Source organism: Halichoerus grypus, chromosome 12 (genome assembly GCF_964656455.1).
Source record: "Halichoerus grypus chromosome 12, mHalGry1.hap1.1, whole genome shotgun sequence".
Taxonomy (NCBI): domain Eukaryota; kingdom Metazoa; phylum Chordata; class Mammalia; order Carnivora; family Phocidae; genus Halichoerus; species Halichoerus grypus.
The window spans coordinates 32,194,251-32,208,942 of NC_135723.1; the positions used below are offsets into that span (position 1 = coordinate 32,194,251).

General features: G+C 35.2%; 1 protein-coding gene across 4 annotated transcripts in view; it reads left to right on the forward strand.

Moving 5' to 3' along the window:
• Positions 1-14,692, forward strand: part of RUNDC3B (RUN domain containing 3B) — a 128,651-nt gene that overhangs the window by 16,369 nt on the left and 97,590 nt on the right. For all 4 annotated transcript variants that reach the window (XM_036106272.2, XM_036106273.2, XM_036106275.2 and 1 more), the window contains exon 2: positions 2,468-2,583. In XM_036106272.2, the coding sequence (XP_035962165.2) occupies positions 2,468-2,583 (116 nt within the window). The remainder of the gene's footprint in view (positions 1-2,467; positions 2,584-14,692) is intronic.

Here is a 14,692-nt window from a genome sequence, read left to right on the forward strand (position 1 = left end):
AAGGTCAGAGATTATTTTCTTAACAGTTTTAAGACAGTATTTGCCTTTTATGTTCCCATTCTTTAACAAGTGTGCAGTGGAGTTTTCCAGAGGCTACATGGTGTATAATATTAAAATAGCTTGAATACAGAAACAGATATGAGGATTTATTCTCTTCTATTCAACACAACATTAAAGATATTTGCAAAGAGGTACAACAATGCTATTCTTGCTAATTTTTAGTTGTTTTGGAAAAGACATTTTATAAAATACATTATTTATGCTAACATGTAATGAATTATTCTGTTTGTAGTTAATAAATGGGGCAGTCCTCACTTTGCACAGTTCCAGTATGTACTATTTCAGTTACTACAATTCAGTTAATACCAGCCCTATAATAACACAGTTCGAGTTTGACTACCAGGATATATTAACTGTGAGTAATTGCATAAAATAAAATTTTGTTGCTGGCACCTTAGTCTACAAATCACTGTGTTAATAACAAATGCACATCATGATCAGTGACCAGTCACATCACTTCTTTCTAAGTCTGCCTAGCATTGGTCACTGTTCATGTGTTATTAGTCCATGCACAGAAATCAAAACCTGTAGTTGTGTTGCTTCCTTGTGTCTTGGTGATAAACCCACATGATGTTTTACAAACATCATGTTTGGCTCAGGTTGTGATTTCAGGGTCCTGAGATCGAGCCCCGCAGAGTCTGCTTGAGATTCTCTCTCCCTCTCCCTCTGCCCCTCCCACTGGTGCTCTCTTTCTCTAACATAAATAAATAAATCTTAAAAAAAAAAAGAAAGAAAGAAAGAGTTAATCATGGGAATACTGACACTGCTGCTATTCAAGGGAATTTAGGTATGCAGCCAGAGGAACTTAGTAAAGGTGAATGTATTGATATAAATGAGCAGAGTGGTTATGACAAAAAGGAGGTCCCAGCAGAAGTGGTGCTGGCAAGCTACTTCACATTATGGGGCCTCTCTGAGATTTTCACAATTGAAAGTGCAAAGGATAAAATGTTGGAAACTGGTCCACACTTAGAAAGGAATAATTTGCCAAGGCATAGAAAATATGCTCGGTCCCTATTTTTAAGTTATACGGTAAGAACGCAAGCACTGTTCAAACTACTGTTGGTAAATTTTTTTTTTACAAAGAAAACCCTTAAATTCTCAGTATTTCTAATGTTTTAAATTATAGTATACTATGTAAGTGTTTTACTGTTTTTTTTTTCATTCCCCTACACATTATAACTGGCGACGAAAAGAGTTTTTAGTGTAGAGTTTTTAGATGTAATCATATACCCAAATCTCTTTATATTACCCTTTATACTTATCTCCTCTATTTTCTGTCCCGATTGAATAGTATAACCAACAAGCCTAAAACCTAAGAAATAGTTTGTACTCCTTTATCTCCCTCATAGTTTACATTTCTAATTACTTAACAGCTCTCATAGTTTTCCCCATTGCTTCCTTCCTCACTGATTGTCTTTACTTAGGCACTCATTTGTCACCCTTTATAGGGTATGACTATAAAGGGATGGCATGAGGCAATTGCTTGAGATGACAGAACTGTCCTGTATCCCAACTTTGATGCTGGTGACTGAATGTTGTTACATGTTTACAATCATAAACTTTTTTTTGTCTTGCCATGGTATTGGCATGTAAATGTTTCTTTGCTATTCTTTCAAAATAGTGCTTACAAATAAATCAACAAGTACTTACTGACAACAGTGTTCAAGGCATTGTCCTCTGTGCTGAAGCTGAGGAAGATAAAAATGTGCAGAAGATATGTTTCTGCACATTTATATGTATGTCCCTGAAGGAATTTATATTCTAGTGAGATAGATACTACAGATAACAGCAGTAAGATAAACTGTAATTGTCTCTTAAAGGTCCATACAAACAAAATGCTTGTGCTAGGAATGTGGAGAAAGATAATTCTTCATTGAAGAGGTGGCATTTGAGCTGTCTTGGAAAACACATTGATTATGACAGTCAAAAACAGACAAAGGACATTCTGATAAGAAGGAAAAATATAGCACACTTTACAGATGTGTAATTTTTCCTTTTTATAAAGCTCATAAAAACTTTGGATCTACACTTCATGCATACTTGCATCCTGTTTCATTCAATTTTGTGCTCAAACTCTTAAGAGCATTTGCATCTGACACTTAAATTTCTTATAAGCAGTATGGTAGCTTTTGAGTTTTGGATTTAATAATTTAGGTCATTTTTAAATTCTGATTTTAATGTCTGTGAAGACAGTGAGCTACTCCTAAGTCTTATTGTGTTCAGTAGATAGTAAATATATAACTAAAAGCCTGATATTTATGTAAAATTTTCTATTCACAGAGAAAATTTTAATAAGTAGAGTTTTCAGTATATATAATACTTATAAAGTATTTTTATAAGACTTCCCCAGATGGCTTTCTTTCCATTTTTCCTACTTAGGTGAATGAATTAACTCTTTTTTTCACAGGTTTTCTGTGAAGACCCTGATTGATCGGTCCTGCTTTGAGACAATTGATGATTCTTCTCCTGAATTTAACAATTTTGCAGCTATTTTGGAACAGATTCTAAGTCACCGGCTAAAAGGTAACAGAATTAATGTATTTTTAGTCTCACAACAACTTTCTTTTTTATAAGCTTGAAATTTTAGAATCCATACAGTTTGGTATAATTTAGATAATAGCCATATTTCATCTTGAGAAACATAAAACTGATTTTGGAATGCCTAATCTTTTGACCTATCCTTTGTCCCTGGAAATGAATTTCTGTTCTCCAATTTATGCCTGTTTCCAGGGTGCATTAAAAATGTTGAGTGCATTAAGTGTCATATACAGGGAGCAGAGTCACTTTCCGTAAGTAATTAAAATGAAAGCTTAAATTAAAAAGTAGCCCATCTTAGAAGGTTACTGGATGGTATTTTAACCAACTTACAAAGAAACATCCAGGCATTAAGTTTGTTTGCTTAATCTCTACTTCATTAAACTTCGGAATCTTTGAAAAATTTTTCACCATAGTTAAAAGAAGTATGTAAAAAAATATGCTTAACTGTGGTTTTAAAATAAATCAGTAAATATATTTACATTAGAAAGATAAATCTCTTAAAATTTAGAAGGTAAGATGGGAGCCGTGGTCTCTCAGAATTATAAAATATGTTTACTAAAAATACCTGTAAAATATAGATGATAACACCAAGAAATATTATGTAGCATAATTCTTAGTAGTAATAAATAATAACTTTATTACATTAATTCCATTATCTTGTCTTCCTAAAGGAAACCTGATCATCAGATGTTTTCACTTAACTTTTTATTATCTTTATTACCTTAATGGTATAGTTTAAAATCAGTAATCTGCTTTGGTAATATAACTTATTAGAATCTCAAATTTAAGCTAAAGGATAATTCTTTTCTATGCTTTTTGATGCTGAAAGCCTCAAGTTTTACTCCTAAGTGTTTAAATCCGTTGAGCAGTCCTGTGGGCCTATAACAAAGGGTTGAATTTAATTACATGGGAAAACAAAATCTGGATTCAGTCAGCCCTTTGCAATTTAAAATGAGGTCCATAAAATCACTGATGCTTTTCTGTTAAAAGTTTGTTATTTTGCATTTAAAAAGTTATGTTTCTTATTTTTGCTGCTCTGTATTTCCTAAATTTTCTGCCATTAATGTTACCTTTTATATGAAAATAAGTTTTTATAAAAGCAAAGGATAGGAGAGTATTTTGAGATATTGTCTGGGTTACTATATTGTGTGGTGATAATATTTAAAAATTTTACATATAAATTTATAAATAATACATGACTAAAAAACACATGCAACACAGTAGACCTTGGTGTACCTTAATGTTCACAAATATTTTATCATAATACTTCAATTCCCTTAATTCAGTATACCATTTAGCATATGATTCACTCACAAAATACATAAGCAGCTATCAGCAGAAAACAGGCCATGTTGAGATATCCATACTGAGTGATTGGGCAGACTCATGACCACATACATGGACCCCTCCTGCACACTAGCCTGCCATCTTCTGAGTCCTGCCTCAGCAAAATCTAGATGATAGACCTTTAGAATTACTTAACAGTGAGTGTCATTTCTGAGAAGCCAGTGAACTACCATATTGAAAGTAGAATCCCTAGTTGATTTATGGATAAGAATTCCACTAGTATGATTAAGACAGTAAGAATGATGATACAGTGGAATTTGTGTTAATTTTTTAAGCTAAGTAAAATTAGTAATTTAAAATATGCTTTTAAAAAAAGTTTCTGTAGATTGACTAATGTGGTCACTGTGGTTAGTGGTCGCTGTGGTTAGTATAGATATGAATCATGAATTGATCTTTAACTTTTGAGATGAAGTATTTTAAAGACTCAAGTGTCTACAGACTTCCATATATTATTTTAGTATTCTAGCACATAACAAATTGCTTTTATTTTTGGAGAAGTTATATGATTATTTTGATAGTACACCTAAAATTTAGTATATAACAACTAATTTTTCCAATGTTTGTCTTTATAGAAGTACAAATTTAAAATATATAACTTTGTGGGTTTGTGAGATACACTCTTCTCCAGCTACTTTTTATTTTTTAAATAAAAGGGCATTTAGTTTAAATATTAAATTTTTCCGAGAAAGATAAAATCCACCCCCAGACACAAAATAGGCTCTATTGACACAGGTAATGTGGAAAACTTGAAACAGTTATTTCTTTATTCATTTTAAAAGTCCCGTAATTGAAGAAAAGGAAGCTTTTAAAATGACATGCATTAATCCTGTTTGCAGTTATTATGCAATAAAATGATCTTACTTTCCTGGAATATAGCTGAGAACTAGGAACTAATCAGAAAATACAGAATTCAAAGAGACCTCAGTTCAGATCTTCACTAATTTTTGGACTTTTATTTTTTTTAAAGTATCATCCTTCTCTCCACCCCATCTGCACCTGCACTAATAAAAGCAACTATAGATGCTGGGTGTGTAAGTGGAATGTCTTGTTGAAGCGGATTGGGGAAATTGGGCATTTTACCTGCTCAGCAGCAGTTGTACCCCACCCTGCAACTCCATAGCACCACTTCAGGTAGCGCCATGAATCGCACATTAAAAATTATTCTAGGCTCTCTCCTGAAGCAATCCACGCAGCGATATTTGTGATTGGTGGACGTACAGTCTTTGTTTTAATACTTCTGATGTGTGGAAACTTAGGATAGTAAAGCAATTCATCACATTTTGGGGCAGTTTAGATTCTTAGAAAAATCTTATATAAATAAAGCCAACCTATCTGACTAGCTTTGATCTATTTTCTGCCACTTTTTTCAGTATTGAGCCTAATAAATATGAAAAGATTGCTATTATATAGCCCTTTCTCCTCAGTCCCCCTTTTTTCTAGGTAATGTATCTCTACTTCCTTCAACATTCTGGAACCACCACTATCTTATTCTTCTGGTTTATCACTGGTTTATTAGTATTGCTCTTAAAATCTGATACTCAGAGCTGAGTAAAGTGCTTCAGAGAGGTGAACTCTGTATTAGTTCAGAACTTAAGATTACACTGACATTTTGATTCCCATATCACACTTTTGGTTTACATTGAAATTAAGACCATCAAATCCCGTAGTTTTTTAAAAATGGAACTATTCCTTATTTTATGTTTTAATTAGTTCTCTAATGAATTGCCTGTGTACAAGTTTGCTAGGGATAAATACAGTATTATTTCCTTTGTCATCCACTTTAGAGATGGATGAACTGGCTATAAAAAAGAAATTTAGGAGAACTTCTAAAGATGAAGGGGACATACTTTTCCCTATTTCTCTCACTAAGTATATCTAAAACCCTGGACATTAGTATATAAAACAAATAAAAGAAGACTCCAAAAGGTTAGAGGGAAGAAAGGAGACTTTCTAGGGACTGTAAGACTTCGGGAATGACTTGATGGGTTCTTTGAATTTTCTGATTGCCTTGTATAGCCAAGACTGGATAAGCCAATAGATTATAAACATCAGGTACAGAAAGCAAGGCAAAAGACTTTTATTTTTAATTTTTTTAAAGATTTATTTATTTTAAAGAGAGCATGAGCAGGAGGTGCAGAGGGGGAGAGAATCTCAAGCAGACGCCACACTGAGCGCAGACCCCGACGCAGGGCTCAATCTCATGGCCCCGAGATCATGACCTGTGCTGAAACCAAGAGTCACATGCTTAATGAAGTCACCCAGGTGGCCCAAGGAGGAAGACTTTTAGACATTCCCTCCTCTACTTTAGCCAAATGCTGCAGAAAAAGTGTGGTACCACCCCCACCTAGGCCAGAAAAAGCTAAATGGGGAACTTAGAATTCCCTCCTCATGAGATATAACAGAGTGTCCCACCACCACCATCAGAATGGTATCAGAGAGGGTCAAGCAGAGAACTGGGACTTCTTCCCTCCTGGCTGATGGTGAGCCTTCTCTTCCCATTTTACCTCCCACCCCCACCATGTTAATGAAGAACCTGGACTTCCATTCCCACCCAGCAGTAATGAGGGGTCATTTCCCTGCCATCCTGAGGCTGTGTCAGAAGAGACCTGTTGGAGACTTGTGTCTTTCACCATCACCCAGCAGTAACAAGGCTACTCCCAGTGCATTGTCAATGGAGACCATGTAGAAAGCCTGGACTCCCACCTCCACCCAGCAGTAGTGAGGGCTCCCCACACTCAAATGTCAGTGGAGGCCAACTGGGAAAAGTGGACTTCTCCCTCCACTTGGCAGTAATGAAGTGGTGCCCCCTACACCTGCCCTTCCCCTGCTAGAACTGTCAGAGAAAGCCAGTGAAAACAAGTTTTAAATAAGGTCCTGAGACTTATAATATGAACATGTCCAGGTTTCATTTGAAGATCACTCGTCATACCAAGAACCAGGAAGATCTCAAATTGAATGATAAAAGACAATCAATAGATAGCAACACTGAGATGTCAGAGGTACTAAGTATTAGTGACAAAAATCATAAATTGGTCATGATAAAAATGCTTCAGTGAGCAGTTACAAACATGCTTAAAACAAACAAAAAAGTAGATAACATCCCCAAAGAAATAGAAGATATAAAAAAGAACCAAATAGAAATTTTGTTACTGAGAAGTACAAAACCAAAATAAAAAACACAATGGATAGTCTCAACAGGAATATGGAGGGGACAGAGGAAAGAATCCGTCGGGGTGCCTGGGTGGCTCAGTCATTAAGTGTCTGCCTTCGGCTCAGGTCATGATCCCAGGGTCCTGGGATCGAGCCCCACATCAGGCTCCCTGCTCAGCGGGAAACCTGCTTCTCCCTCTCCCACTCCCTCTGCTTGTGTTCCCTCTCTCACTGTGTCTCTCTCTGTCAAACAAATAAAATCTAAAAAAAAAAAAAAAAAAGAATCCGTGAACTAGAAGACAAAAACATAGAAATTTTTTAGTCTAAACAACAAAGACTAAAAATAATCTAAAATTAAAAAGTGGACTTAAAAAAAAAATAGACCTCAGGGACCTGTGGGACTATAACAAAAGATCTCTCTTTTCATCAGAGTATCTCTGAGAGGAGAAAGAGGAAGGGACTGAAAATGAGCTAAAAATATATGGCTGAAAATTCCCAAATTTGTCAAGAGATGTAAACATACAGATTTGAAAAACTGAGTGAATCATAGTGTAAATCCAAAGAAATTCATGCCAAGACACATTATAATTAAACTTTTGAGAAATAAAGACAAAGAGAAAATGTTGAAAGTAGCAGAAGTATTACACCCTGTCTGTAAGGGGAAAACAATTTGAATGACAGCAGATCTCTCATCAGAAACCATGGAAGCACTTCCTAAGAGAAAAATGCCAAAACAGACTTCTATATCTAGCAGAATTATCCTTCTGTAATAAAGAGAAAATCTAGACATTCTCAAGTCAAGGAGAACTAAGGAATTTTTTGCCAGTAGACTGGCTAGAGAACTGTCTTCAAGCAGAAATGAGATGATAAAAGAAGCAAGAAAGAACACAGTAAATACAATAGGCTTTCCGTTTTATTTTTTAGTTTTCTGTTCTGTTTTTGATTTCTCTGTTTTCCTTTTCTTGTCTTCCTGTGGGTTATTTGAATGTTTTTTGGAATTCCATTTTTGTCTATCTATATTGTTTTTGAGTGCATCTCTTTGTATAGATTTTTAGTGGTTGCTCCAGGGACTACTTTGTATATCCATAATTTATCACAGTCTATGAATGTCATCAATTTCCAGTCTTAAATTTAAAAGCCATACCTTTCTTCATTTCCCTTCATTCTCCTCCATTGATAATATAATTGCTTTAAAAAATTAAAAATAGAACTACCCTATAATCCAGTAATCACACTACTGGGTATTTATCCAAAGAATACAAACACAGTAATTTGAAAGGATATATGTATCCCTATGCTTATTGTAGCATTATTTACAATAGCCAAATTATGGAAGCAGCCCGTGTTCATTGATAGATGAATGGATAAGAAAAATGTGGTATATTGGGACACGTGGGTGGTTCAGTCAGTTAAGCGTCTGCCTTCAGCTCATGTCATGATTCCAGGGTCCTGGGATCGAGTCCTGCATCGGGCTCCCTCCTCAGCAGGGAGCCTACTTTTCCCTCTACCTGCCACTCCCCCTGCTTGTGCTCGCTCTCTATTTCTCTCTCTCTCTGACAAATAAAAAATTAAATCTTTTAAAAAATGTGCCATATATATATACACACACACACATACACACATAATGGATATTATTTAACCACAAGAAAAAATAGGGTGCCTGGTTGGTTCAGTTGGTTAAGCGTCCAACTCAATTTCAGCTTAGGTCATGATCTCAGCATGGTGTGATTGAGCCCCGCTAGGGGCTCCACACTGGGCATGGAGCCTACTTAAGACTTCTTTCTCCCTCTGCCCCTCTCCCTGCCCCCACTTGCACTTGAGCTATCATTCTCTCTAACAAGAACAAACAAACAAAAGAATGAAATTTTGCCATTTGCAAAAACATGGATGGGGCTAGAGAGTATGATGCTAAAAAAAATAAGTCAAGGAAAGACAAATACTATATGATTTCACTCATGTGAAATTTAACAAAGAAAACAAGTGAACAAAGGAAAAACAAAGAGATAAACCAAGAAAAAAACTTTTAACTATTATAGAGAACAAGTGCATAATAACCAGAGAGGAAATGGTGGTAGGGGAATTAAGAGTATACTTATCATGAGGAGCACTGAGCAATATATTGAATTGTTGAATCACTGTATTATACACCTGAAACTAATATAACAGTATGTTAACTATACTGGAATTAAAATAGAAAACTTGAAAAATACATATAATTACTTTAAATATCCCCCTACAAAAGATTAGAACCACATTAAAGTGTTATAATTTTTGTTTCCACTGTTAAATTTAACTGAGAACACTCAAGAGGAGAAGGCCAGCCTATTTCAGGTTGCTAATGTGTCTAGCACAGAGTCTGGGACATACAAGACAAGGAAACGTACCTGCTATGTCATTTTTTGGCTTCCAAGGTCCCTAACCAGTCTTCCTTTTATTCTCCATCTTCAGAATATTCTCATACTTGTTTTATGTGTAATGTCCAGAGTTTGCAGTTGTATTTAGCAAAAGGAAAGTACATCTACTTTATCTTGTCTGGAACCAGAATTCTCCTTTAATTTTTTAATGTGAAGAACTACATCAATAGTTTTCCTAATGTTAAGTCATCCATATATTCTTGGGATAAATCCAACTTGAGCCTCATGTATTGTTTTAATACACTTGGCCAGATTTAGGATTTAGTTTGTTAATCCTGTAGGAGTTTTGGTTCTATGTAATTTCTGTTTTGTACTTGTTTTGGTTTTTGTTATCAAGATTATATTATCTTCACTAAATGAATCAGAGGTGTTTTATCTTTTTTCATTCTTTGTAAGAATTTCCCTAAGTTTGGAATTGTCTGTTAGATTTTGCCAGTAAAAACCCTGGGCCAGGTGGGGTATGTACGTGCTTATAGGTCTCTTTAGGTTGTTGACGACTTCTCGTCTATATTCTTTCCCACTATCAGTTTTTTTCTTTTCTATGCCCTCTTAATTGTTTAATCCCTAGTTAGTTGCAGTTTTTCCTTTCAATGTAACACATTTAAAATAGCTAAATTTATTTAAATGGTTTTAAAAAGTTGAAGCTCACTGAAGAGATCTAAAGACTAAAACTTATGGCACATATTCATCTTTATAACATTGTTTTAAAACTGAGATTCTGGTTTTTTTAAAAAAACTTATACCCTACCCTCATTATGTGTGAGCCATCTTCCCCTTCTTCTGAAGGATATGATGTGTTTCATTTATGTTGCTCTTAAGGACTGAAAATTCCATCAGTGGATACCTGGTGCTATTATCTTCCATGCAATTGTTGGCCAGTTGGTACCCTTTTGCATTTCTAATATTATTGATTCTTTTTCTCTTTTTTTTCATAAACAATATTGCCAGAGATTTGTTAATTTTATTAGTCTTTCAAATAATTAACTTATGGCTTTTTTGATCATTTATGTATGCTAATCATATTATTTCTTATGTTATATTTTCTTTGAGTCTATTTTGTTATGTTGGGCTCCTAGCAGATTATTTTTCAAAGTTCTCTCCAAGTAATGCTTTGGTTACATGTATGGGCTGGGATATGTAATATTTTTATTAATATTCATTTTAAGGTAAATTCTACTTTTCATTATTATTTATTTTTTAGCTTATGTGTTATTTAGAAGTTAGTTTTTAATGTTACTGGAAATAAGAATTTTACCTTTTCATTTTTACTTCTATGTTAATGAAATTATCAAAGAATTTGGTCTGCATGGCAGATTTTTTGTAATTTTTAAGTTCTGCTTAATGGCCTACCTTATGGTTAGTTTTAATAAATGTTTCATCTTGAGAAGAATGTGTATTCTCTAATTGTTGATTATGTTCCTGAAGTGTTATTTACATTTTTGATAGCTTGATCTATTAATAACTTAAAAATTTGAAAACTTGAAAAATACATATAATTTGACACTTTAAAAATTTGAAACTTTTATTATTCTGATGGATTTATCAAGTTACTCTTATAGATCTGTTTTTGCTTTCTCTATTTTGAGTCTGTTTTGGTATATTCAGTTTTAGGATTTTTATAGATTCCCTTATTTCCTCTTTATCATTTTTGGCTTCTTAAGGATTTCTGTGATTTTTTTCATGTGCTCCCTCAGAGGGAGAGGCAGAGAATCTGAAGCAGACTTCCAGCTGAGCCTGGAGCTGAGGAGGGTTCTATCACACTACATTGAGGTCATGACCTGAGCAGAAACCAAGAGTCAGACGTTTAACCGACTGAGCCATCCACGCGCCTCAATGTGCTAACTATATATCTTTAAGTGTGTTTGTTATATTTTATCCAGCATTTCCAATTTTCCTTTTGTTCTGTGTTGCGTAGCAAGAGGATGTTCCTAAAATTCCATGTTTCCCACTCCATAGATAAATTATTGCTGTCTCTAAAGAGAGCTCCAAAACTTTCTCTTCTTCCTTGAAAATTATCCTTGCCCTTTGTTGTTGATGTGAGTGAATAGCTAAACTTAATGGGCAAAGTATGTAACATCAAAATAAAACAACTGCGGCCCTTATTTTAAGTATTCATTAGTTCCTTTTAGATAGTCTCTACTATCATGTGATTAAAAATATTTTTCATTAAAAAATACTCAAGGGTGCTGGGTGGTGCAGTCGGTTAAGTGTTGGAGTCTTGATTTCAGCTCAGGTTATGATCTCAGGGTCCCTGGATTGAACCCTGCATAGGGCTCTGTGCTCAGTGGGGAGTCTGCTGGAGATTTCTCTCTCTCCCTCTCCCTCTGCCCTTCAATCTCTCTCTCCCTCTTAAAAAAAAAAACAAAACACTCAGGCATGTATATATATTTGTACAGTATATATCATATATGCTTTAATATGTAATCAGTTTATTATATATGTTAATGTTTGTGTGATATAGTATATAATGTATTATATTTTTTTAAGTTAAGACACCCCCTTTTTCCTGTGTCCCTCTATTTATATAAATCCACCTATTTCCATTCTGTGGTCTTGAGTTTTAATTTCTTTTTTTTTCCCCTTGGATGCAAGGTTCCTTTTTTTTTTTTTTAAGATTTTATTTATTTGAGAGAGAGAGAGCATGTGCACGAGCAGGGGGTGCACAGAGGGAGAGGGAGAAGCAGATTCCCCACTGAGCAGGGAGTCTGCAGGGTTCTTTTCTACTAGAGCATGAAGTTTACTCCTGCTTATTACCCATTGAAGCTTTTATTTGAGTAGTCATTTCATTTTCCAGTTCCATTGCATTCTTCTGCTTCCTTTTTATTCCTTTCTTTCTAGCCAGTTCTCTCTCTTTTTTAAGATTTATTTATTTTAGAGAAAAAGAGAGAGCAAGGGGGGAGGTGGAGAGGGAGAGGAAGAGAGTCTCAGCACAGAGCCCAACTCGGGACTTGATCTCACAACCCTAAGATCAGGACCTGAGCTCAAACCAAGAGTCAGACACTTGACCAACTGCACCACTCAGGCACCCTTCCAGCCGGTTTTTAATAAGCTTTTCTTACAGATGGTTTTTCTCTTTCCTCTGCTGTTATTATTGCATTCTGAACTTTGCATTTCATTCTTCGTATCTCTGGCAAATTTCCTAAGAAAACTTCCCTTATTTTTCTACTGTATCCTTTTTCAGGCAGCATGGGTTCTATTTAATCTTACGTCTTTTACTATACTGTACTCTTTACCATATTATAGCCTTCAAAAATTACAGTGGAAAAACCTAACTGAATTTACAGTTCTAGCCAAGATGGAATAAGCCCACTATGATACAAACTGTTAGAGTTTGTTCAGGCTGCTATAGCAAAGTGCCACAGACTGGGTGGCTTAAACAACAGAAATTTATTTCTCACAGTTCTGGAGGCTGGAAAATCCAAAATCAAGGTACTAGCTGATTGTGATTCTGGTGAGAACTTTTTTCCTGGCTTGTAGATGGTCACCTTCTTGCTGTGCCCTCACATGGCAGAGAGAAAGAGTGCTTTCTGATGTCCTTGCTTAGAAAGACACTAGTCCAATCAGATCAGGACCCCACCCTATGACCTCATTCAACCTTAATTACCTATATAATCACGTTGGGTGTTAGGACTTCAACATGTGACTTTAGAGGGAGGTAATTCAGTCCATACCACTCTCCCACTGACTGCATCTAAAAACTCTGGACAGAATACAGAAAACTGCCACTTGTATACTTTGAAAAATAAACAGTAGCAGCCAGATTGAGGAAAGATATCAAAATTTGAAGAGGAATTTTTATAGGAGTGAGTGTCCTGTGTATTTTTGTTCCTTCCTGTATCCTCGGGCTTTAACCCGAGATGGCCTCAGTTCTTTTTTGGCCTCAGTTCTTAATTGCCCTGTGGATGCAGATAGCAAAAACTCCAACAGTAACCTTCTCTTTCTGGCCAGAGGATAAGGAGTCGGGGAGTGTTGGAGTCTTCCCATTTTTTTTTTCTCTTTTTCCTTGCTGCTTTCCACCCAAGTGCAGCTTAAGTTGCCCAAATCTGTTTGACAGTGGGGGAGAGAGGTAAAAAAGTTCTGATAAAAGGGAAAAACCTTTCATCAGGCTAGAGAAATTAATAAAGGAAGGACCTGGACACTGAAAATTAGGGAAGAGAGAGCTAGAAAAAAGAATGTCCTAGTTCTGTATGCTAATGAGCAGCATGAGTCCTGGCTTCACACCCAAGATTCTGAGCACTGAGCTAGGATACTGCCCAAGTCCCAGAATGGCATGTATATATGGGCAAGACCCAAAGAATCATAGCAAAGACTTTGCAAACTGAATATTGGAACCTCTGCCCATGTAAGAGGTAAGAAAGAACTTGGCTATCTGAATTTAACCAGGTCGATTGCCTCCCAAAAAAAAAGCAAAACAAAAATCAACATACTCCAGTGGGTTTCAACAGAATTCAGAGTTTAAAGATAATATTAAAAACATCTAGTATAAAACCCAAAATTGCTTCACATTTGAATAACTAGGAAAATATGACCAGTTCTCAAAAGAAGACAATCAAAGATGCCAATCCTGAGATTAATTACCAAAGATATTATAGCAGCCATTATAACCATGCTTCATGATGAAAACATTCTTGAAATGAGTAAAAAAAAAACAGAAGTTCTGAACTGAGAAATACAAACCTTTAAAAAGAACAAATGTAAATTTAAGAATGCAGAAGTACAATATCTGAAAACACTATGTGGGGCTCTGTAGCAGAATGGAGATAGTAGAGGTGTTTATGAATTTGAAAATAGATCAATAGAAATTACCTAGTCTGAAGAACAGAGCTTCCGAGACCTATTGGACCATAGCAAAAGACACAGCAGGCAGCAGGCAACAGTATCTTTAAAGTTCTAAAAGAAAATAACTGCAAACTCAGAATTCTATATCCATTGGAAACATACTTTAGGAGTAAAGGCAAAGAAATACTCAGATGAAGGAAAACTAGAATTGTTACTACAAGACCTGATCTAAAAGAACGCTAATGAAAGTTCTTCCCTTTACAAAGGGAGATGGTACTAAAGGGAAACTTGGAACTTCATCAGTGAAGAAAGAACAACAGAAATGGTGAATATCTAAATCAAGTAGCAAATTTTATTTCTCAAGATCTTTAATATATGACTATTGAAAGTGAAATTACCAACAC